Source organism: Gossypium arboreum, chromosome 4 (genome assembly GCF_025698485.1).
Source record: "Gossypium arboreum isolate Shixiya-1 chromosome 4, ASM2569848v2, whole genome shotgun sequence".
In the NCBI taxonomy this organism is placed as follows: domain Eukaryota; kingdom Viridiplantae; phylum Streptophyta; class Magnoliopsida; order Malvales; family Malvaceae; genus Gossypium; species Gossypium arboreum.
The window spans coordinates 474291-500972 of record NC_069073.1 but is presented as its reverse complement, the minus strand read 5'-3'; the positions used below and the strand labels follow the sequence as shown (position 1 = coordinate 500972).

General features: G+C 30.7%; 1 protein-coding gene across 1 annotated transcript; it reads right to left on the bottom strand.

Moving 5' to 3' along the window:
- Window positions 1-11630: 11630 nt before the first annotated feature.
- LOC108457882 (two-component response regulator-like APRR7) lies at window positions 11631-15367 on the bottom strand. The gene is made up of 4 exons (XM_017757077.2): window positions 15044-15367; window positions 13106-13606; window positions 12107-12253; window positions 11631-12035 (listed from the first exon to the last, which is right to left on the bottom strand). The coding sequence occupies exons 1-4, from the start codon at window positions 15146-15148 to the stop codon at window positions 11943-11945; spliced, it is 846 nt and encodes a 281-aa protein (XP_017612566.1). The 5' UTR covers window positions 15149-15367; the 3' UTR covers window positions 11631-11942.
- Between the last annotated feature and the right edge of the window lie 11315 nt (window positions 15368-26682).

Here is a 26682-nt window from a genome sequence, read left to right as displayed (position 1 = left end):
CCCTTTTTTTACTACTTTGGTGCCAATAGCATATTTAAGTTCCAGGACTTGTGGCATGAAGTTCCCAACCCTGCAGTTTCCAAACAGGACCATGGTTTTACTTTTTTCTTTTGTTTCTCATATAATCAAAGAGCAGACCTCGGTGTGACTCAGACATGCATTTTGCAAAACAAACATGAACATGGTTTATGTCGCTCCTTACTAAACTAAATCATTTCTTTCGCCATGCCTGTCACACCTGCTTTCCTCCGAGCAGACTCCAAGAGCTGCAAGTGTCTGAAATAAACCCACTCGCTTCGAGCCTCAAGCGAGAGGCTATGCCATACGCTCGAGGGCAATGTCCCTCGTCATCAATTCTAAAATATATTTATATAATATATAGAAATTATATTTGAAAACCAGATATTCACAACATACAATAAATATTAAATATGCATTGTATTAAAATAAAAAATTAGATTAAATTATGAGTGAAATAAAATTTGAACATATAAATACATAAGATAAATAATAGTAAATGCACTATAATTATTTATCACGGTTTTATTATCAATCGTGAGTTAATATTGAGTTGGTGTCACACACTAACTCAATTAACAATATTTCTTTTAATATATACAATTACGGATATAATAATTAGTGCATATTAAAATAACAATGTATAAATTATATTAAAATGAAACTTTAATTGAATAGTAAATTTAAAATTTTACTAATGTAATTGGTATATGTTTAAATCTCACTATTTACATATTTTATTTGATTTTATTAAAACGAAAAAATTAAAATATTCTCAAATAGTATAACTTATTTTAATTCGGAAAGACATTTTATAATTTTCTAATGAAATTGATGACCCAATTTAAAGTGACAGTAAATAATATAGATATAATATAAATATAACTATTAAACCTTAAAATAAAATATATAAGTGTTTACTTGCAAATTCAGTCCTAATAATGTCCTTAAAGAAATGTCTTTCAAAATAATAATAACAACTTTTAGCATTCATGCCCAAATTCTCAAGTGGTCCACATTTTAACTTGTTCTCCCACCAATTAGACAGAAAATAATAAATTAAGTATCAAAATTAGTATTAAGCACACAATTACCAAATCATTACATAATTAAGCTCCACAACGACAATTTATGCTAAATTGCCAATACACTAAAATTGAACAAAATTCACATAATTCACATGTCATACAATTAATGGTCAAATTAGTCAACTAATAATTTTCATTAACGGAAGAGACCAAGTGATTTTTTTAATCATTAGGGTTCAATTGGGTGCACTTTTTTCATAAGGGCTCAATTGAATTTTTATTTTTATTGAGATTTTTTACCCTTTACCCTTTTATTAATTTTTATTTTATTTAATATTTTTGTAAATTTTAATAGTGTTTTTATAAATTTATAAAATTTTAATTTTTAAAAGAAATTATTTTTTACAATTAAAAAAATTAAGTCTAAAATCAACTTGAACAAAGAGTTGTGTAGGTTCATTCTAGTAAAAATGTTTAAATAAAAATTTTTATTTTAATTTTTTTAATTCTTTATTTTTTTCTAGCATGGCAACTAATTTAGTATTGCCACATCAACAACTATCACAAATATAGAGTGCCGCATTAGCATTGTAATAGTAAAAGAAGAAAATCGTTAATCAAAAGGCTTTTGATGTAATTTGAGAGTTTAAAAGACTTAATTGAGTACCTTTTTATGGAGGGACTTAATTGATTTTTTCCACGAAATTCAAGTGCTTATTTACTCCTTTTGCCTTTTCCATATCTAATCTATCAATTACACTCAAAATGTATATTCTTTCCAACTTTTTATTTTCATATTTTCATATTTTACACTAAAATGTATATTCTTTCCAACTTTTTAATTTTACTTGTAATTAATAGATTAATTAAAATTTCTAGTAATATATAAAACACATTATTTATACGTAATGTTTTTTTTAATAAACGTATAATTGCAAATTATTTATACATATGTCAAAGTGTAACTTTCAGCTCTGCTAGTAACGAAACACACTCACAAATAATTGGTTGATGAAATTGTAATATTTTTATACTTGAATGACTAAATCAGAAATTTGTTCACAATCATTTATTTATTTAAAAAAACATTATGTCTATTAGGGTTCAAGTCAAAAAAATTGGGCAGCCGAAATTTAATTATATAATTTTATGATTATAAAAATATAATTTTATTATTTTAATAGTTTATATCTTTATAATTTTTAGAAAATTAAATTAAATTTTATTATTTTTAAAGAATAAAATATAATTTTATTATTATTAATTTAAAATTTTAAAATTATAAATAAATTAAATAAAAAATTCTATTTATAGAATCTAATCCCAATCAGTCCTTAGATCTGCCCTCGTAACTGATGTGTACATGTATTTACTTTTGTGTCATTATAGGAAAATCCAGACCTTTTTTTCATGATACAAGAGTGGCTCTGGAAAGTGATTGGCAGCCATTTTAGTCCACAAAGAAGTTGATTAGACATGTCAATGAGCTCATGCTGGAATACAAAAACATTTTGGCACTTCAACTTTGTGCTCTTTTGTCATCAACCCATTTAAGGAAAGGCCAACTTTTAGTTGAAATTATCTATTTTTGTTTTTATTAGGTTTAACCATTTATATTATATATATTTTATTAGAATTAATACTTAGATTATACTATCAATACTCAAATCATCTTTAGAATATTACATCGGTTAAAAATATTTTATGGTATAACTTGATAAGGATAAGGTAATTTTTTCTTCTTCTTTTTTCTGTTAAAAATAAATAGAAGTAAACTTCTAATTACACAATTTTACTGAGAGTTTGTCCTTATTCCAGACTGTTAAATATCATTCTCTAGTAAAGCTCGAACACATTTAGGTGGCTCACCAAAATAATACTTCACATTCAAAGCTCTAGTCGATATATTTGCTATGAAGTTCGCAACCTTGTCTTGCTCCCTCAACACATGCCAAAATTTAACTTGCCATGCCCTCAAAATCATAGTATGTATAAGTCGAACTTCTGAAAGATTACTATCAACCACATACCCATTGCTAACCACATCGATCAAAATAGGGCAATGCCTTTTAATCTTATTGATAAACCTCAAGGGTATACATAATATTTATATAGTAGTAGTCTGGTAAGAATAAGAAAGATATATAATATATTCCTAAATATACGCCTAAATATACAATAATATACAATATATTTAGGTATTCCTAAAAGATAATATCCCATAATAATATCTTAACACCCTCCTCAAGTTGGAGCATACAGATTATAAATGCCCAACTTGCTGAAAATGTATTCAAATTGTAGTTTACCAAATGTCTTTGTAAAAATATCAACCAATTGAATGAAGGTCGAACTATAAGAAGGTGCAATCAACCCATCCTGGATTGTATCCCTAACAAAGTGATAATCCAATTCAATATGTTTAGTACGCTCGTGAAATACAAGATTTTGTGCAATATGCAACGCAAATTGACTATCGCAAAATAAAGGAATAACTTTAGAATGATGAACATCTAAGCTCAATAGCAAGGCCTTCAGCTACTTGAGCTCACAGTCACAAAAGTCACAGGCCTATACTTAGCCTCAGCGGAAGACAGAGACATAGTATGTTATTTCTTAGTTTTCTAGGAAATTGGAGATTGTCCTAGAAAGACAAGTTAGCCAGTAAGCGAACGTCTGGTTAACAGACAAGCAACCCAATTCGAATCACACCACCCCTTTAAAGACAAATCACTATCAAATCTCAATAGAATCCCTTGGCCAAAAGACTTTTCAAGTACTGGACAACACGCAGAGTCACGTCCCAATGCTCCTGCCTCAACTCATGCATAAATTGAGATAAAATATGAATCGAGTATGCTAAATCAAGTCTGTTCACTGCCAAATAAATCAAACGAACCATTAACCATCTGTACGACTTAGGATCAATCAAAATCGCCCGTGTAGCATGCATCAGTCTATGATTTTGCTCTATTGGAGATCCTGTGGGCTTTGCTGCCAAAAAACTCGTCTTTGAAATAATATCATGTGCGTATTTCCTTTGATAAAGAAATATACCCAAAGAACTACGAGCTACTTCTATCCTCAAAAAACATTTCAAAACTCCAAGATCTTTCATATGGAAGCAAGAACTGGTATACCCTTTAAAGGTTTTCAAAACAGCGAAATCATCTCCAGAAATAAGTAAATCATCAACATAAACTAGCACACTAATGTGTATAGATCCCTTAGTGTATGTAAAGAGAGAATAATCAGAATATGATTGAAGAAATCCATACCCTTTTAGTGAACCAACACTGATGAACCTGTTTTAACCCATACGAAGACTTGAACAAACGATAAACCATTCCAAGCTTATCAGGGGCAAAACCTGAAGGATCTTTTCATCAAGATCACCATACAAAAAGGCATTATGTACATCTATGTGATGTAACTTCTAATTTTTCGAAGTTGCAATAGCTAAAGAAGCACGGACAATCACCATTTTTTGCCACAGGAGCAAAATTTTCATTATATTTAATACCTTCTACCTGGTGATTACAAAAAAAAAAAACGATCTTTCAGTCTTTCAATACTTTCATCTAAGTTATATTAAATCTTATACACCCATTTACCACCCAAAGCTTTCTTTTCGGGAGGAAGTGTCTCTATAGACTAAGTGCCATTATCCTTCAGAGCATGAATCTCATTTTGCATAGCATTATGCCATCCTGCATCCTTCACAGTCTTTTTAAAAGACTGTGGCTTGACCACTACCGTAATAGCTGCAAGAAAATTTTGGTGTTTCACAGTAAATTTGTCACAATCAACATAATGCGTTATAGGAAATAAAGTACTTAAGGAAGACTCTAAAGCAGGTTATACGAGAGATGAACTTTTCTTTATGACAGTATGAGTGAAAAAATCTCGAAGCTTCATTGAGCGAAATTTCTCCTATGCCTTCGTTTCAATTCAGGTGCATCATAATAAATTTGCTAAATTGAACAGTTACCTGATGTTGGAAATAATTACAATGGTTCACACTCAAATACAAAAGTTCTAACCTTGAGGCTTGGCTTCAAGGTTGCCCACTATATGCATGTTATACTTGAGGAAAAAAATCCTCATTGGCTTGGCAAATTCTAATTTAGTCCCTTTCTGGTGCCTCGTAACCCAATATATCTAAAAGCATAACAAAAAGATAAATAAGTTTGGATAAACTTAATAAGTTATTAATGTAGCGTATTCACTTAATCTATTAATATGATTGGTCTTCATTAGTCTGGTCTTCTAATTGACTTCACTTGAACAATGATAGTCCATGCATTTTCCTGGTGTAAACTTGTGAACTTTTGATTTGGCTCAACTTATAATTTGGTAAATTTTCTCCATTGACATAAGCCTCTATTTTCATCGCTCGTACAGTAGAATCTCTTACAAGATGATATCACTTACCCATTCGTCTTGGTTCCATACAAGACAAATCATCACTAAATTTATTTTGAAAGTTGATCATATGCAACTTATCTTAGTTGATAATACCGTTGCGGTAAACTAATTCCTGAGAATTAGTGCATGAAGTTTCACATTTGGAGAACTTTTATGTAAGGACTCAAACATGGTGACTTCACGCATGTGGTTTCATAATGGTGCAAACTTATATGCAGATTCATACATGCGGACTCTTTCTTACATAGTAGTCTTCAAAGTCTCGTGTATAAAATATAGTCATTTTCAGACTCTTGCTTAACAGATAATTACTGCCAACTCTCGCTTGAGAAATAGACCATATGTCATTCGAAATCTAATCCATACGAACTCTTACCTAGAAGAAAATCCATACAAACTCGTTCTTGAAAGTAATTTAAGTGGACTCTTACCTGGATGAAGATCCATACAAACTCGTACTTGAAAGATAATTCATGTAGACTCTTACATGTAAATTCCTAGATTCGAACTCATACATACAACATATAATCTTGTCATGAATCTTAAAGGATAAGTCTAACAAACTGTTATAACTCGCATATGCTATGACCATAGGACTTGCTTTCATACATAAGGCTTAAACCATTAAACTTTGCAAAGTCTCTTACTTGCATAGAATCTTTGTAGGGCTTTTATTTACTTGTGCGCATATATCTCTATACAGCCCAACCGAACTTCCACAAAGCCAAAATATTATACATATGTATATTTTTTTTACAATTCGTCCAAACTTCCGCAAAGCCAAATATCATGAAACACTTCAATTTTTATTATCAACCTTACGTACTTCCTTACTTTGTGTATCATTCATTTCCCATATTAGCACATATCAAATAGTCAACAATTCTTACAATAAGTTAAACATACATTTTACATGCACAAACATAATATTCTTACATTTCACTAAGTCTCTCATTCACATTTCAGCCATTGAACCTTTCAACAAAATAACATAATCAACAATATATTGCCTAGTACAACTCATCAACAATAACAAGCTTATGCATGCAACCAGACATGCATTTGTACAACAACACAACATGCATCAACATTTTGGCAAACATATCACAATATAACAACCCTTATCATCAGCAAAATACCAAAACAACTTAACTTGGCAACACGATATTGAAAACACATAAAACAACTAATGAAGATTTTGAGTTCAGAACTTACCGACAATTTGCCTCAAAACCGTAGCACCTAGAGCAGCTCAATGATCCCTTGTCGTTTGGTTTTGTTCTATCCAGTTCCCTAACTTTACGTTTTATTAGGCTAATTTGTTGTTCATTCCTAGCATGCAGCTCGATTCATCATTTTTTCTTCTCTTAATCGAAATATCTAGAGAAAAATGATAGTTGTAAAGAATTTGAAAGAAAGAAAGAAATTTGTTCATTGGCTTCCTTTTTTCTCTTAAATACCCACTCTCATACTGAACGGTCATCACTTTCCATCCAACCACCAACCTATAATTTTAATAACAAAATTTTAAAGATAACTCTTTTATTTTCTTTTTTAACCGGCCCTCCAAAAAATCCAAATTCATACTAATGCCCTTAATGATCTAAGTTTATCACAATTTCATACATAATTTATACAATGGAGTAATTTAGAAAGCTTTGAAATGTCAAAAGATTGAGATTTCAATTTGACTAAATCTTTAGTCTGAAATTAGGGTGTGATAGAAGGAGTGCCATAAAAACCCCATAAATCATAATGAGCTAACTCAAAAATATGAATGGCTTTCTGTTCACTAATTGGAAAAATTTTTCTAGTTTGCTTAGCACGATGACAAATTTTACATACTTTATTCAAATGATCTCTATAGTTACTAACATAGGTAGTAACTTTAATACTTTCTTAGAAGGGTGACCCAATCTTCTATGCCAAAGTTCCAAAGAGCATAAAGCTTCAATCAAAACTGTTTTAACAGTTGATACCTGTCAGAAGAGGTAAAGTTCATCCCGTCTCTCACTCGCTCCAATCAGCTCCCTCGAATGAAGGTCCTGAATAGCATATATGTTAGTAGAAAATAGGACAAAATAGTTCATATCATCATTCAACTGTGAAATTGAAGTTAAATTTCAATTTAATTTAGGAACATAAAGAACATGTTTTTAAGTGAATTTTGCTTGTCAATTTAACCATTTCTTCTTGGGTAACCACCACTGTTTGGCCATCAGGAAGTCTTATGGAACATGCTATAACTTTTCTAACATTCGTCAAACATATAAGATCACCCGTAACATGATTTAGATACCCCGTATCAATAATCCAATTATTTTTGGACTTATAATTTAACCGATTGTTAATGGATTATGTATTACCAAACATCGCCAGAAGAGGCTACCATTGCTCAGCGATAAAACCAAGAAGTGTCGCATCCTGATGATTGTGTTAGCCCTACTGTGTTCTGCGTCAGTGTTGCTCCATAGTTGTTATCTATGGTAGTAGCATTAGCTCGCACATTGCCTTTATCACGATAAACTTGTTGCGTGGAAGATATAACACCTATCCTGCCATCGTGTCTAACACTTTTTATCTCTGGCTTTTCATATCTTTGTAGCCACCAATTCGGGTGGCCATGTATTGCAATGGCAATGAATGCACAACAAGGTTGACACGATCAACCCGACCTTTGTCACGTCCCTCCATAATACTGTAAAGTCTAAAATTTTGGGCTTATCCTTCTTAACCTGTGTAATGTCGCAGACGTGTTCCTCTTAAGTAATATGCTAGAATGTCCAATTCAAGGAAGACAAAGGACCTTGGGAAAGCAGTGTAGTCCTAATCTGAGCATAATAATCAGAATAGAGACTTAAAAAAAATTAATGAAGCCGATCATGCTCACAACATTGTTCATGCGCCTTCCGTAAGTTACATAAACACTTTCCACACTTGCAATAAATTAAAGGTTCATGATTATCTAACTCATCCCACAAAATCTTTAATTTACTGAAATAAATAGCAACACTCATAGTCTTGGTTTGCTTACAACGATTAATATATGCTTTTAATTGTTGAATACGTAGACTGTTGACAACAGAAAAACTTTCATGTAAATCATCCTACAAAATTTTTGGATTATCATAATTGGAAAGCAACGATCTTACTTCTGGGTTAATAGTATTGAGAATCCAGGACACAATCATATAATGAATGATAACCCATCCTTTGAGCAAGGGGGAACAAAATCTGTAATGGTACCATCAAAAAATCCAAAATTACACCGAGAAGATAGAGCGACGCGAATAGCATAAGCCCAATTATCGAATTTGTCAAGCTTTAATTGAACAGGAGTAATAAAATCACTGGGTGGATCTTAAGGACACAAGGAAAACGAGAGTTAGGTTTAATTTTAGGTGGTGGTGAAGCAGAATCGCTACCAGCCATTAAAAACGATAAAAAAATTGTATTAAATACCAAGCTCAGATACCATGACAAGAATAGAGTAATTTCTTTCAATCTTATTGATAGACCTCAAGAGTATACATAATATTTATATAGTAGTAGTCACATAGGAATAGGAAAGATATATAATATATTACTAAGTATATGCCTAAAAGATATACAATAATATAAAATATATTTAGATATTCCTAAAAGATAATATCCCATAATAATATTCTAACATAACTACACGTGTTTTCATTAATTTTATAATCAAAATTTCGTTTTGTTTTAAGGTTGGGAGTAGATGTAGATAAAGTCCTCCCAACAATGACAACTTTAGGATTTGAACTTGATTTCAAATGCATGGGAAAGAAAACAATGCATGGGAAAGAAAACAACTCCCACTTCTAACCACTTTTTGGTATCGTTTAAAAATATTCTTAATTAGTTCATGTAAACATCAAGAGATAAATTTATTGCTATACTAATCAAAATTATGTACTAATTGACTGAAGACATTAATGTTGTGATTGGATGTCCTTAATTGCTCACTTTTGAAATTTTTACAAGGATTAAATTGTTCTGATTTTTTTAAAGGGGCCAATTTGCTCAATTTTGAAATTTAGAAGGATTGGATTAAAAAAATTGTTCTAATTTTAACTCCTTATACATTTAAAAATAATTATAATTTAATACAATGTGTTTATACATTTAAAGCACGTGTTGCATGGTATGATGGATCTTTTACCCCCGTGGAGGCTATGGGCGAGGATCGACTTCGTGGCGCTGGGCATTGGGTGGTCATTTTTCCTTTCGGAAAACGTTTCGGTCCTTGCAAGGGTCTGTTATAATGACTTCTAGAGATGATTGGCAGCACTTATGGAAGATTAAGGCTCCACAAAGGGTCCGAGTATTCTTTTGATGGCTATGGCATTATCGTGTGCCCCGTGGAATGTCGACTGAGGGGGCACTATGTTCGATGTGGCAGGACTCAAGAGACTGCCTTGCATGTGTTATGTGATTGTGATGCAGCCCATGTGGTTTGGGACAACCTTGTTCGTCATGAGATTCTGGGTCGTTTTTTCAACGGTGGACTTGCAAGCTGGTTACCGTAGAATTTGGATATTTCTGTCCTCTTACATTCGACTCAAGACCATTGGTACACGTTTTTTCCAGTGGCTTGCTGGTTGTTGTGGAAAACCCGCAATGATTTCGTCTTTCACAATTCCAATTGTAGCAATAGGGATGTGGTGGTAGCGAGTATTGCGTGGGCAAGAAATTATGGGACTATGGATCTTTCCAACCGTCTCTTTAGTTACTATTATTCTCGTATGTGCTAGCAACCACCGAGTGTGGATCGGGTCAAGGTCAACGTGGATGAGTCGTTGTCCAAGAGACGGAACAGTGCTTGCATTGGTGGTGCTGTCCGCAGCTGTTGTGGGGAATGGCTAGGTGGCACGTGCGTTGTACGTCGGACTTCAGTTTACATGTGATAGGAGGTTCCATGGTGTGGAGGTGGAGAGTGATAATTCCCTTCTTATTGCCCTTCTCCGGACTGGTCCTGCTGTGGATAGTAGCCTTGCTGAGCTGCAATTAGCGCATGCGTTGTGTGAGCGTAGTTAGAATGTATGTCTAAGACATGTTGACCGTGCTTTCAACCAAGTTGCCGATCGTCTGTCGCGGATTAGTTCTGCCCACCTGAATGAGTTGCATGTTTTCCACAGTCGGTTGAACCTTTGTTGGCTGCGGATGCGCGTTGTTTCTTCCAGGAAGTTAGCTGGGAGTTAAACACTGTTTAGTAGTTAGCTATGCTCCTTTTTACCCAAAAAAAATTATTATTTTTATTTAATATATAATTATTTACTAATTTTAAAATAGAGTTATTATTTGAATTCAAATGCTTTAATTATAATTTCAGATTTTTATTATATATTTGAATTGCTAACTAATATAATGTATTTGAATATGTTCAATAATTCAAATAATAAATTATAAAAATATTATTTAGAAAATTAATTAAAAATTGAGCGTATGAAAGCATATGCAACACACATGTAGCTTAGAAACTAATCTAAATAAAAGTACTGAGTTTAAAGAAATTTTGAATTGAGTAATATAACTTTTGTTATATATTATATCATTAAATTTATCATTTTAATTTTTCTATTATTTATAAGAAAATTTATTATCCTTATAAATAATAAATCCGATTTATTAAAAGACTTTTATCAACCAATTTAGATAATAATAAATAATTAAATTTGATATGAAAAGAAAATTTTATATTAATTTAATTTTAAATAATTTTTTTATTTATTTCCATAATTAGTAATTTTATATTTTCTATATAAAATTTTATAAAAAATACATTTGTATAATCTAATTTAATATATTATATTTATATTTATATATATCATCTATGATAATAAATTTATTAACTATATAAAATAAAATTTGAATATATCAATTTTTATAGTTTATACAAGTACTTTAATAATTATTAAGATTTTTTTATTAACACTATATTTAAATGATAAAATAATTAATATATGTTAATTATATTTATTGTTATTTTATATGAAGTAAAACTATACATTAAATATAGTAAAAATGATTTAATTATGATTTGAAATTTTATTATTATAATATTTAAATTGTTAAATAAATTAATATATTTTATTGGTTTAAACAGTTCCAATAATATTGAATATTATTTTACACTAATTATCGTAATTAAAAATATATTATTAAAAAATTAAACACGTATAGCATATAACATTAAAAACTACTTATCTTTCAAAAACATATATGAACAAGTACAAATTTCAGCTGTGCCATCTTATTGAACAAACACTATGTACAATCCTAACTGGCCACTTCCATTATAGGGGAGGTGATTGCAGCAAATAACATGGAACTATTTCTGAGGAGCTGGGTTATGGTTTATTTAGCATTTTAATGTCATAAGATGATCTCCACAGTCAATCTAGCTACTTCATTCCCCTTTTACTTGGTACTGCCTTGATTAATCAACAGCTATTGCCTCTTTGAGTTGTCGGATTCTTCAGTCTTCGCAAACCTTCCACGGATCCTTGGTTGACTGTCAGCAAGAGCCTTCCTGCATGCATACTGAGAAAAAATATACATAAACACGAGTTTCAGTTACAAGAATATGAAAAATAACCATGAGTTTCAGTTACCTTGATTTTCCTTCCAAAGTTCCTCTTTGTCTTCTTATTCCTGTATCTAGAGAGTTTTTCCCTTCGATCCTTGGTAGAACAGCTGCTGACGATTATCGGTCGCTCAAGAGGAGAATGGATGACACTCGGATTACCATTGCCAAGAGTCTGTCATAAAAACTCAGTATCAAATGACCCACCCATCCTGTGGAAAATGGTCAGAAACATCTAAAAGTTTCTTAGTTACTAGACGTTAGAAAGACGATACCATGCTTAGTGCTCAACGATAGTTTGAAGAGTCACTTGATTCTGGTGAGAGTTTAAGAGGGTAATGACAAAGACAATTGGAGGTTATTAAGAAGGAAGAAACAAATATGAATTTTAGAGACCAGTAGAGTTTCGTCTTAAAGCAGGATCCTATCGCTTCTTGGTGTGATTTCGATGATAAGGGAATGAAGTCATAAACACTGTTGTGTTCAAAAGTATGGTAGAAGAAGAAAATTGATAGCAGACCAGTCATGTATGAAAAAATACTCAAGAAAAGTACCATAGAGGCCCAGTACCAGGAGGCAGATTCAATTTTGCCATCTTTACTAAAAACATGGACAAATTAATCCCTGTATGTTAGATCGAAGAGTAAACTGGTCCTTACTGTTAAAATTCCATCCATTTCTACTCTTAAAACCTAAAGTGGCTGACAGAATAATCAAACAGTTACATATGGCATGTCATGTGTACCTCATTTTGACGTACAATGACCAGTTTTTAACAATAAAAATGAATGAAATTTTTAACAGAAATATCAGTTTGCTCTTTGATTTAATGTATAGGGACTAATTTGCACATGCTTTTAGTAGTGAAGGCAAAATGCAATCTGGCTCCTAGTACTTTAACCAAAAATAATGCTCTAATCAGATAAGGTCCATGTAATTCAAGGGGTTGGTATGCACACAAATGCCAACAGAAAACTAATAGTCATTATATCTAACAACAACAAAAGCAAAAATAATTAAGGCTGACCTTTATATCTCCTTCACTAAATGCTCTCCTCATTCCATTAGCAGAACCAAAATCTATTCCAGGGAAATCCAGAAAATTAGGCTTTATTGCAGCCCCTTGCATCCCTTCCATTGAGCTTAAACAATCCGAGCTGACACTTTTCTGGAACGGTACATCACAGAGCACTTCATTTTCATGATTTTGGTTTTCATCCGTCTTCAAAGGAATCTTTACATCCAGGACTTCAGATAGTGGTGTTTCTATGACTGCTCTTGCCATCAGATCCTTCTCGCACTCATAAAGAACCTCTAAAAACTGCTCGTTTTGAATTGATTCAAGATCAGCAGCTTTAAATCCTTGTGAAGTAATAACATCTTCACCACAAAAGCTTAATGAGATGGCTGCAGTCATGGGATTAAGGTCCACAATTGGTTCTTCAATGATAGGCTCTGGAGCTTTGAATAGATCACCTTCGCCTCCCAGGTAATATTCAGATATTGCTGAGGTCTGAACCATGTTGTTCTACATTAGACATGAACAAATATTATTAACTTTTCGAATAGGATATCCTGCTGAGTGAAGCAAAGTAGGAGAGGCTAAAACAATTAATAAAGGCAGAAAAATGATCTGCTTTCTGTTATCCAAAGAAAGCACGAATAGCATTGTAGTCAACTATATAAAAGCTTTATTTTCCCTAAATCATTTGTGTCTAACATATATTCGGACAAGGTTATGGGGTTTAGTCCTCAAAATATATGAAGAAACTTTATAAAATTGAATGAAACACATCTATATTTCAACACTCACCCTCAAGTCAAAGATCACATAGTATGATGTTAGCAATCAAATTCAGAACCCTTCTCAACAAACAACATAAACTCCAAGTCTACACCAAGAAAGCAGAAAAGATCTATAATAGCCGTTAAAAAAGGGTAAATTCCATTTCTCCTATTTTCCCCAAAATTTAATTCACTTTTGAAACCAACTAAAATAAAGTGCAATACAAACAACCTTGGTAAAAGTATCATGGAGGCCCCTGTACTAAGAGTCAGATTGCATTTTGCTTCGTCTACTAAAAAGTTGGGCAAATTAGTCAGACTAAAGAGTAAATTGGTTTTTTCTATTAAAAATTTCATCCATTTGTACTGTTAAAAACCGGTCTGACAGACCAAATAACCAGACAATGCTACGTGACACTTGTACATCATGTTGATGTATAAGAACCAATTTCGAATACAATTACTAATTTATCCATTTTTCTTAGTAGAGGAGGCAAATCATAACCCAACTCCTAATATAATTTACCTAATAACCTCTTGTACTTGCCAAACATTCGTCCCCTTTATACTGAAAAACCTAAAAGAAAAAGGAAAAAGTGTAGACCTTTTCTTATTCTTTTCTAATCTCTCTGTAAGTGGGCTAAAAGTGAAAAACCCAATAACCAAATTCACACCAAAAAGTTGAAGAGAAAGGCAGAAATCTTGAACAACACGAAACTCCTGACATGGAAATTATTTTCCAGTTATATTCCAACATTTCCTGATCCAGCATGTAAATACTTTCATTCTTTTTTTTTTTATTTTCGCCATTTCAGCCTTGTTTGGCTGCTGAGAAACTGTTTGGAGAATAACTTACGGAAGTCCCCTTCTCAAGAGAACCCAAAAAACATTATTCCCCACTGTTTTTCTTCGTCAATAGAGGGGAACACGAAATAAATTTTTTCCCAAAAATTAGAATGAAACGCAAAAAATTCTCCATTTAAAAACTACAAAAAAAAAAAGAATCATTACAGTACAAGGAACAAAGTGAATACTAGAGCGTAGATTCAGCTGCATGCAATCAAAGCTAAAACCCACATCAGAAGTATACCCAATCAACCAAATGCAGATCATTCAAAACAAACCAAAGCAAGGAAAATGAACAGAAAGAAAAAAGAAGCAGAGATTAGATATTCAGTACCATTGAAGCATTGGGTTTCTGGGTTTCGCAGAACTCTTCAAACTGGTGAAATTCTTGAGAAACTTTTTGCATGAAAGGGAAAAATAGCCCAGTTTCTGCATACATTTCTTGACTCACGAAAGCACAAAATTTTCTTTGATTTTTGAGAGTGAACAAAACACAAACTTTGGTTCTTCCCCCACTCTTATGTCACTTCTCTTGGAAATCAGAGTCCCCAAAAGTAGTGCAAAATACTAACTCAACACAGCAGCCAAAAATGCTTACAATAAGGACAAAATGTAAAATGACATGCTATACTGTGGTCCCTCTCTGTCCCCAATTGTCCCGTAGCATGCCTCTTTTTATTTGAAAGTTCCTTCTTTTATTATATTATATATGTTTGTTGAATTCAATTGTAAAATCAATAATTTTTCTTCCATAGATGTACTAATTTACATATATTTTAAGTGAAATAAAGGAAATGTAATTTGATTCAATTTTATTACTCTTAATAATTTAAAGAGATAAATGACGGAAATTTTTTATTATAGTTGAACTCTTTAAAATTGACGATAAAGATCAAATTATGTCGACATATAAAATTAATTTATTTTTATTTTTAAGTTCATCATATTTTTAAAGAAAATAGTGTTTATTTAAAGATTCATTTCATTGGTTAGTAGTAAAAGTGAAGACAATAACTTGATAGTCATTTTTATAATTTATAAAATTTTAAATTAATAATTATAAAATTATACTTAATCTCTTAAAATAATAATAATGTAATTTAAATTTTCAAAAATAATAAAAATATAAATTATTAAAATAATAAAATCATATTTTACTATTTTAAAATATACAATTTAACTCTAATTTCTTATTATTATGATATAATTACAAATTATAATAATTTATAATAAATATTATTACTTTTGTGAAAAGTGGAATTATAAAGAAAGAAAAACAAATTTGTATTATTATAGTAGCAAGTTGCAGAGAGTGGGCTTGACAGTGCTCATCACTCACTCTCTCACCTATTAATCTCATGTCAGAGGTGAACAGTTTTCCTCACGCGGTTTCCTTGCGCGTGTTCTACAATTGTCATGAATGTGGATGGGGATACTCGGTTGATTAATTTTCTTTTTCTGTTTTGGTTGATAGTCAAACAATGAGGGTGAATTTAAAACGGTGGCCACTTGCAAATGGGATTTTCCCTTCTTAAGGGCTTTAGATTAATATTAAAATTTTGGGTTCTTTTACATAAATAATATTAAAAAATAATTAATTATAAAAAAACGAGAAATAGATTAATTATGAAAATAAATATTTAGATTGGCGATACTAAATTAAAATGTAATGACCTAAAATATTCAGAGACCTGATATGTAAATTTTCTATTTAGATTAGCTGCTAAAAAAAACTTTAAGGTGTCGAACCATTTCGGCAATCAATTTTAAATAGGTTAAATTACTCTATTTAAATTTATAGTTTTCAGATATAATGTGAGCAAAAGAAAACTACTATCAATATTGTTAATTATAATATTAGACATAATTTGAATAAAAAATATTTTTAAAAATAAATAAAATTTATTTTCAGTTGGAATTGAATTTTTACAAAATTTTTTGTAGAAATTTTTTAGACTAATTGATAAGAGACCTTTTTATATTTTGCGTTGAAGGAAATAAAATAATAATAATAAATAATGAGGGTTTACAAAGCAATTAACTCTATTTAAAGTTTGGTGTTACCAAACTATCAAAGCCAACCAGAATGGGAAATTTACATATCAGGTCTCAAAATATTTTAGATCATCACATTTTAATCTAGTGTCGCCAAAATGTTAGACGACATCGATAGAACACTATAACAAATACTTATTTTCGTAATTAATTTGTTTCCCAAACTATTTTGTAATTAATTGTTTTTCTATTATTTAGATAAAAAAACCATCTTTTGTTAAGGTAAGTTTAATATGATTATAAATATATAAAGGAGGCCTGCGCACAAATTAAAGATTCTTTTTACCATAAAAATATATTTAATATATTCTTTTACTAAATTCAATAATGATTAATATGGTCTATTCACGTTTTGTATTTCGTGTTAGGTTAATTATTTATTTATATTAAATTATAAAGTAAAATATTAAAATTAAAATATGTTGAAATATTTTCAAAATATATATATATAATGTTTCCATAGTTGTAAATAAAAATTATAAGTAATCAAAAGTTGTCACTTAATTATTAACAAATAGTCATAATTATTCAAGTAGATATCTATTGAATAATTATATTTATTACTAAATAAAGAAATGACTATCCATTTGAGTAGTTATGTCTCTATGAAGAGACACGAGACCACTTATAAATAAGAGAGAAATTTCATTTGTAAGATACACCAGAAAACATATCAAAAGTTTCTTTTTGTTCTCTCACTATCTTTTATATTCCTAGATTTTTCTACAAAGAATTTCTGCAATTGATATTATTATTATGCTCTGCTCAATGTACTGTTTCCGTCAGTGCAAAACATAGATAGTCATTAGGCTTTATTGTATCTTCGAGGTTTATTTGTCAGTAACTCTTTTGCACATCGTACTTGTCAAGTTCAAAAACTAACTTGGACAAAAAAAAACCCAAAGATAAAGCCCCAAAATGAGAACAATTACCAAGTTTAAGGGCTAATTTAGACAACAACAAAAATTAAATTCTAATGTGGGAGTTGTTGTCAAGTTCAAGCCCCAAAAATAATTTAACCCTATTTTTTATTAAGGCTTAAAGATAAAATAAACCATTGGTAAAAAAAAATCAGAAAATCATATTGAGCCCTCACCGACCCAAAAAAAATTCAATTGGTCCATTCCATTATTAATATTGTTGACCTAGGGAAGTAGACTAACGTAGCATGCTACGTAAGTAAATATATATATTTTCAAAAAAGGTATTTTCTAAAATTAATTAAAATGTGCATATGGAATGAATATAGATAAATAGTTGTCCAAATTCAAATGAATAATAGTCCAAATTCATTTTAGATGAGTGCAAAATAAAAAAATAAAAAATATTAGTATTTTAAACATAATTGAAAATCACCCATATGCTTTATTTTCAATACTCTCATAAATTTCTCTTCATCCTCTATTTTCTTGATTTCTCTTATATTTTCTCATTATTCGTTTTAAGCTTTACACATTTTTACTCAAAAAAAAAAAAAAGGTTTAGTCCACCTGCAGAACACACAACATAACATACTTAACCTATGTCCACGATCTCCACTACAACAGAAGAAGTGTGGTAACCCCTGCAATAAGACAAATGGATTGTAATTACACATTTTTTATTTGCTTTGAAGGAAGGTCATGAAGGGCACATATTTTACAGCCAATTCCATCATCTCCATGTGCAGCCTCCGAGAGTCTTACAGGGTTAAACCTTATATTATAATTTAGTTTCCTGTGCCTATGGAAGTAACTAAACTAAAAACATCTAGATTGTAATACTCTAATAATCACTGTTTTGTAATTTTTATTAAGGAAAAATTGTTAATAATTGTGGGGAGTGCCTTACATTTATTGGATACATTTATTAAGGAGGTCCTGGACGTCGGGACAATGTGACGTCTTTGGTAGCCAAGTAAGGCTGCGATGTCGTGACGAGCAGGTTGATGACGTCACGACGAGGCAATGATTTCTGCAGAAATATAAGGATTTCTTCTCCTAGTCGAACTCTAATTCCTACAGGTTTATTTTTTTTTCATATAGGACCTACATTCCAAGCCTATTTAAAGGGCCTTTAGATCCTATTTAGATGCAATTAGATTAAGAGAATTAGATTTGCATTAAATATCTCTTGTATGAGATTTGCTAAAGAGTTTTGGTGGAGAGTTTTTGGGAGCTTTTGTATTTGAGTTTCTTTGGGGATTTGCTCTTTGTGTTCAAGTTGAATACTCTCCATTGTTGTACTCTTTGTTTGTTGTTTAGTAAAAAGTCGAAGCCCTCCTTTACCCGTGGTTTTCCCTTCCGTGAAGGTTTTTCACATAAAATATTTGTATTTGTTCTTCTCTACTGTTACTATCTCGTTGTTCATACGTGATGAATCTCAACAATATCTTAAACATAAATGAATCGTTTAATAATTTTTAATATATATTCTTTTAATAATTTTTGAAGTTTTTTTAGTTTTGCACTCATCTAAATGAATCTAGACAACTATTTGTCTAGATTCATTTTATATCACATTTTAATTATTTTTTAAAATATTTTATTTTTTAAAAAAGTAATTTTTGAAAAAAAATGTTTTTAAATAAATGAAAAAAAATATTTTTTGCTGACATGGCAGTTTCTGGTGGCTTCCATCAGCCATGTCAGCGATGTTAACAGTCAAACTGATCAATTGATGATTTCCATTAACGGAAGAGGCCAATTGAATTTTTTTAAGTCACTAAGGACTCAATTAGGTGCCCTTTTTTCATAATGGCTCAATTGATTTTTTTTTTACAAAGGACTTTTTTATCCTTAAGCTTTTTTTTTTTTAAAGAACCAAGTCACGACTCAATACAACTCATAGCTAGTCACCTAAAACTACTCTTAAGATATAAACCAAAATATGCATAAGTATTGTTATATGTTTCTTTAGTGGAAAACAAGGTTTTCAGAACATAACTAATGATCGAATCGATCAGTCTATCTGATCGATTCAGTCGGTTCACGGATAAAGCAATTTGGCCCCTCAATTTAAACTAGTACTCCAACTGATTTTCAATCCAACTAGTCTGACAAAATGAAAATTATATTAAATGCAATCATTCAACATAGAGATTAATGTCACTCTATGTAGGCTTTTTATTACACCCTGAAAATCGGGTTAGTAGAATCAAGTAATTAAATCAGGGGTTCGAGAGAAAAATCGGGTTTAGTGTCGTAGAAATTAAAATAAGGTAAAATAATTAAGTAGTTAATAATAATGGTATTAATAATCGGGTTATTAGTAAAGGTTAGTAGAGAGTAATTTGGAGCAGTTGTTAAATTAGAAGTCAAATGTGTAAATTAATACTAATAATTTAAAAGTGAGCTATTAGAACAAAGGAGATTAGGAGGGGCATAGAGGGTAAATAACCCAAAATTTTGAAATCTGGTAGGCTATATAAACCACCCACCGTCCCTATTTTCCCTCCCAGCCTTCTTCATTTTAAAAATATGTTAGATCTAATTGGTACTTTTCTCTTAAATTTTCTGCATCATTTTGATTATTTTCTTGATGTTAAATCACTTTTTCTTCTCCAAGGCAAAAATTAGCACAAATTCGTAGATGTCTTCGAACTAAAGGTAAATCTGTTATTTTCTTATGTATTAAACATTTATTAGGTGTTTTCAATTTAATAAAATCTTAAGGTGATTTTATGAATTAAATGATGAGCCTTGTATAATTAGTGTGAGCTATGTATTTAAGTATGATGCGTGCGAACCTAATGTTTTATGCGAGTCCTTGTATTACGCGAATATATATATGTGCGTGGACCTTACATTGCATACGAGCTTATAAGTTTATTTTGCGAACCCTAGTGATATGTACGAACTATTGTAGCATGTCAACCCTACTAATATGCACCTATGCATGTGCAAACATGTATGTGCATTGCAAGCTCTGCTTAAGGCAACTAATGTTACTACGATTTGTTATGTGCGAGTTCAACAGTAATACGAACCCTGTAATTTTTGTGTAATGTGAAAATGATTAACCAAATATATTGACAAGTGAACACTTAAAATCGTTGGATATTATTGACATGCCATAGGATTGTGAGTACTCACTTTTTTACCATGTGTTAGGGTTTTGTGGCTTGAAGATAGCGTTGGAGAGATAAGGAAATGTTGAACTTAGTTCTATTCACTATAAATAGTGTGGTGTGTTGACGTATAAATAGTTTGATTATGTTTCACCTTCATCATTGCCAATATATCATATTGTAGCATGTGAAAATTTTGTTATATGCGAACTATTATTACATGACTAGATATTAGCATGCTCAATGAGTTTATTTGTGTCGTATGCATGTGCACTCACTGAGCTTCAATAAGCTCGCACTTTTTGCATTACCTTATAGGCATATAGTTCACGGGCCAGTGAGAAGGGTGGTAACCTGGTGATCCAACCCAAGGAAAATCCTTTGTGTATATGCCATGTTTACAAACCCCAAAATGAAGGCAATATGGGATTATTCTAGGAGTTTTAGAACTTAGAACTAAATCTTAGACATTTTTTTAATGGGTTGTAAACAGACATTACGGACTGTTTAAATTTAGGGTTTTGGACTTTATAATTGCTTGCTTAAATGCTTGTTAGGGCAATTTATATTACATGTTGGCTATATTAACAACTGAATGAACTAACAAGCTTTTGCAGCCAAAAGAGATCGTCGAGTTGTAAGGTACGCATTATACCATTTATTGATTGAATAGATATGTTAACTTGGAAAGTATGTGAATGATTACCTAATAGGCGACTTAACGTAGTGCGAGCTAGGGGTCGCCAGGTGATAGGACCTCACCATAACGTAGCGTTCCCTAATTTTAAAAATCTGCCAACTATAGTACTCGCTAAGTGAAGGATTCACCAAAAACCATGAATTCGCCAGAACGAGTGTTTGCCATGTAGGTTAGACCACTAGTTAGGACAGCTCACCAGGGTAGCTATGTTCGTCAACATGAATGAGAGTGCCAAATAATCACGAGTTCGCCTTAGACATTGAGTTCATCGGAATAAGAATAGTTCGCCAAGACCATAAGAGTCCACCAACTAGGAGACCACCAGTAGGTTTGACTAATTTTGGGAGGGTTCACCAAACATTGGGTATTTGTCTATCTTTAAGTTCGCCAGAGTCAATTCACCCAACAATAAGGAGTTCGCCATTTTGTAGGGATTGCAGGGTGTGTTGCGAGCTGGGTTCACAGATAGGTCGTGAGCTATGCGAGGTGGGTTTGCAGGTGGCTTGAAAATTGTATGTTTGGTGCTTGCATTGGTGATATGTTTAGAAAAGCATGCAAATGGGAATATTACTCGTATGATTTATGATGCTAATGTACGTTGTATGTGGTTGATTGGTGTGTTTCGAGATGTTTTAATGGAGAATTACTTCGATGGCTAATATAATGTTCAAAATTAGGGTTGGATTGTCCCGGTCAGGTTTGGGGAGCCACACTTTTGATATCTAGAAAATCTTACTATAGACATTTCACCTTCATCCATGTTTAATTATATGACTTGATTTTTTGTCAGAAAATAAGAGGCGTAGCTAGTGGCTTTGACCCCTAAAATTTTATAATTTTATTTCGATCCCCTAAATAAAATTCCTGACTTCACCTCTACATACACCTCTACATGCAATCAAAATTGATTATTTGTGATATGTTTAGCTTTGGGCATATTTGTTCCTTTGTATTGGGAACCTTTTGGGATTCTTTCTTTATTTTTTAATACTTTCCATAACAATGAAGTTTCACATCTAAAAAAAAATCTTATATTAAATGAAATCCTATAAAAGAAAAATTATATTTATATTATATTTGTGTATTTTACATGTTATAGTTAGATTTTTCATATACTTATATAAATTTCAATAATTAATAATATATTATACTGATTATTAATATCACATGCATTGCACATGATTTACTTATGTTTTTATTTTATTAGATGAAACATTTTTATTTTATGTAATTAATGTGAAGTGATATTATTGAATCATTCAACAAATTAAAAGATATTAATTATTTTGATAATTAACATATTATAAAAATAAAAATAATAACTTTGAAATAGAATTATAGTTTAAATGAAAATAGTAACAAAATTCAAAATAATAAAATTCAAACTTTTTATGAATTTTTAAAGTTATTAATTGAATGAAAATATATAAATAAAAATGCTAATATATATTATATTTGTATAATTAAGGTATTTTTCATGTTTGTTTTACGATCCATAATAACTAATTCTTTCAAGGTTCATTGTTGTCCCTCCTACAATATCATCTTTAGGGTTTAAACTTGAGTTCTTTCTAGAAGTGTACAATGTGCCTTACCATTGCTTGCACCCAACACTTTCTACAAATTTATGGCCGATGCGAGTCTCATACTTGCAACAAATATTATTATGTAGGTATTTATGTCTTTGTTAATGCATCTATTTTATAGTGGTAAGTTTTATTTTATATTATTGAAATATTAGTAAATGTATAACTCAGAATCAAATAATTTAAATCATAATAAATATCTAATTTAGCATGAATACAAAATATAATTTAAACTTTAATGAAATAATTTCAATATTCAATATTTAATAATAAAATAATATTATTCTAACGTTAATTTAGTAATGTAGTGAATAATAAAGAATATTTTTGTCGGTTCAATTTTTTTTTAAACTCATGCTTTTACATACTAGTTTCTTACATCGCATGCATTGTATGTGAATATACTACAACAAATTGAGGAAATTGCAACGTCTTTTTCTTTTTGGTTTTTGTGGCATTTCTAAATACCACCAAAAATAGTTCGTAGCATTTACAAATTGTTGCAAAATGAATCGCAGAAAAAGACGTCGGTAACATATAGCGTCGTTTTTATACAAAATGCTTAGCAGCATTTTACCCGTCCGTTTCTTTCTTTTTTCAGTTAGTTCAATGAACAATTCATTCTTAAATGCTTGCTTAAAAGTTGAATATTCCGACGGTTGGATAGCTCGAAATTCTGCCAACTTTTCTTCCCCTTTCTCCTACAATTTTAAATTCAATAATCCCATGAAGATACAAACAACTTGATACCAAAAAGACTCCTAAACACCCAACAAACAAATAAGCATAATAGAATAAAACTAGTGTTCACATTATACCTTAAATCATTGCATTAAATACTAATAAGTTTTTGCATATTTTACTCATTACAACATTGCATATCCTTATAATTGTTAAAAGTTAGAGAATCATATCACAATTTGGTGTGTTTCCGCATTTAGATGTGATCCATCTTTCTTGGTATGTGTCAATTTAAATAAATCAAATCTATCAGTCTTTTTCCCTTTCTCAATCTCCTACAACATAAAATAAATTAGAAAATTAAAAAAATAATGTCAAAATTTACAAATGTCATACAACTTAGGTGGAAAATAACTAACTTTTATGTTAGCCATCCTAGCAAAGCTTTTCAATCCACAAGTGTGAGTGCAATTCTGTTTGGCTCTATTGGAGATCCCAATTTGTTCTCATTTGTTCACATATCAAACAAAAACTAATGTTATTAAAAACAAATTAATTAAAATAAAAAATATGAATTGTTTTCATTACCTTTCCATTTTCTGTGCACAAAAAATTTACCAAAATCTCATATTGCTAACACCGCATTGTACTTTATGACCATATAATCAACATCTCGCTTGAAATGCTCCTTTTTCAACTTATAATCTTTCCATTTTTTGGCCAATGATGATTTAATATACTAGTTCAAGATCTCAAGCGAAAACCTAACTTATGATAAAAGGTCATGCTTTTGTTAATATTTATATGAAACCAAATTTCAAGAGCAGAAAAACTTACTAAATGTAAATACCTTCACTAAAACCAGTGCCTCCTTTTTTTTCTTTTTTTCTTTTTGTATATGGCTCCATGATTCGTAATAGATTAAACAATGAAATTTGTTCGTGCCACCATACCTAAAACCCAACAACTGTTTATGCTTTTGGGCTAATTGGCTGTCCATATTCATTTGATGAAACGACAATATGCTCTTCAAGTTCCATTGTAATTAAAGCTGTTAATATCATACGCCCTCTAGTTCTATGTTGGTCGTTGGCATCAACTATGAAGAAGAAAATTTTCTTTAAGATTGATGAGTTTTTTTTTTTAATCCATAATAATGAAATTAGTTTACAAATCTCACAAAATATGGTACCTAAATTCAAGTTTGTTTGAACTCCACTCTCGGTAGCCTCATTGGCATTTGGATTCTCAACTCTATTACTTAAGCCTTCAAGGCCAACACCTTGTGATTGTGAAGGTGTACAAATAATATTCAAATCATCTAATATTCTCCTCGACATAATATCTACAAAAATTTCAAAAAAAATGTAAATAAATTAAACAATATAAGCAAGTTCAACCATTTAGGACTATAAAGCAAGACTTATCAACACAAACATCACCACCACCAACAATGTTAAATAAAACTATAATATCAAAATGTAAATTATGGAACATATGCACATAAACAATAATAAGAGAAAGGGGAATTTTTTACATTCCGACTTAATTCTACGCACACACTTATGGGTCATAAATATCTTCATCAACGCACACACTTATGGGTCATAAATATCTTCATCAACATCTTCACAAATCCATTGAACTTTTGTACTAGTATTAAGGATATTTTCATCCAAGTTTGGATCAGAAAAAGGTAAGCATTCAAATTGCGACACATCATTGTTTCTGCTCTCACCATCCATGTCAAACAAGCCACTAAGAGTGTTACGAAGTACAACAAACTAACCATTATCAATCAAACTTTTTGAATAGAAAACTTGTTTCACTTGAGATGAAAGAACATAAGGCTTGTAATTAATTATTGTCTAGTGTGAATTAAATGAGAAAAATTCACCAATGTAAAACCAAACTGATCTTTTCTAATCCCTCTAGTAGTAGTTACATCAGGCCAATCACATCGAAATAACACAACCTTCCACTTGCCATAATAAGCCAATTTACTTTTAAATAAGTAAGTTTGGGCTAAATTATGATGCATGAGCTTAAAATTTTTGCTCAATCTATTTAATCTTATTTCAACATCTCCTAAATATCTTAAGAAAAAATTCATACACTCATTTGCTAAATATCCTTAAGTATTTGAGCCTTCTGAATATTGTTTGTTATGACAATAAGATTTCAACTTTTCCAAGAAAATGTGGTGCAATTATTTCAATAGGTAAAAAACAATCATATACTTCATAACATAATGAAAATAGTTATTAATCAAATACCTCTCTAATGGGTACATCCATCGATAAAAAATAGATCTATTGACTTTTGCTTCATATAGGAGATGGATTACCAAATGCATTATTATAGTGAAGAATAAAGGTGAAAAATCTTCTCCAAATAGCATAATTTTAAAGCTACTCGATCTTGAAGTCTTTTAAGTTCCTCAACATTAAGAACTTTGCAATTAATAACTTTCATTATATTTGAAAGTTCAAATATAGAAAGAAGTTAAGTTCTTCGATATAAAAGAACATAAGGCAAGTGGCAATACATTTTGCACCAAGATGTGATAATCATATGCTTTCAAATAATAAAATTTTTTATCTTTCACATTTACAAATCATGATATATTTGAGGCATATGCATTTGGTACTTTGTTATCTTTCAACACTACACAAAACAAATTTTTCTCTAATTTAAACATCCTAAAAAAAAAAGCGACAATTGTGATTTACTATTGAAAGTAATTGTGGATGAAGATCATGTTGGATTCTCATGTCAACTAAGTTATGAGTTTTCCTTTGATTTCTTATCAATATTCAAAATTGTTCCAATAATATGCTTAAAAACATTCTTCTTAATATGCATAACATCAAGATTATGCCATAATATCTTATGCTCCTAGT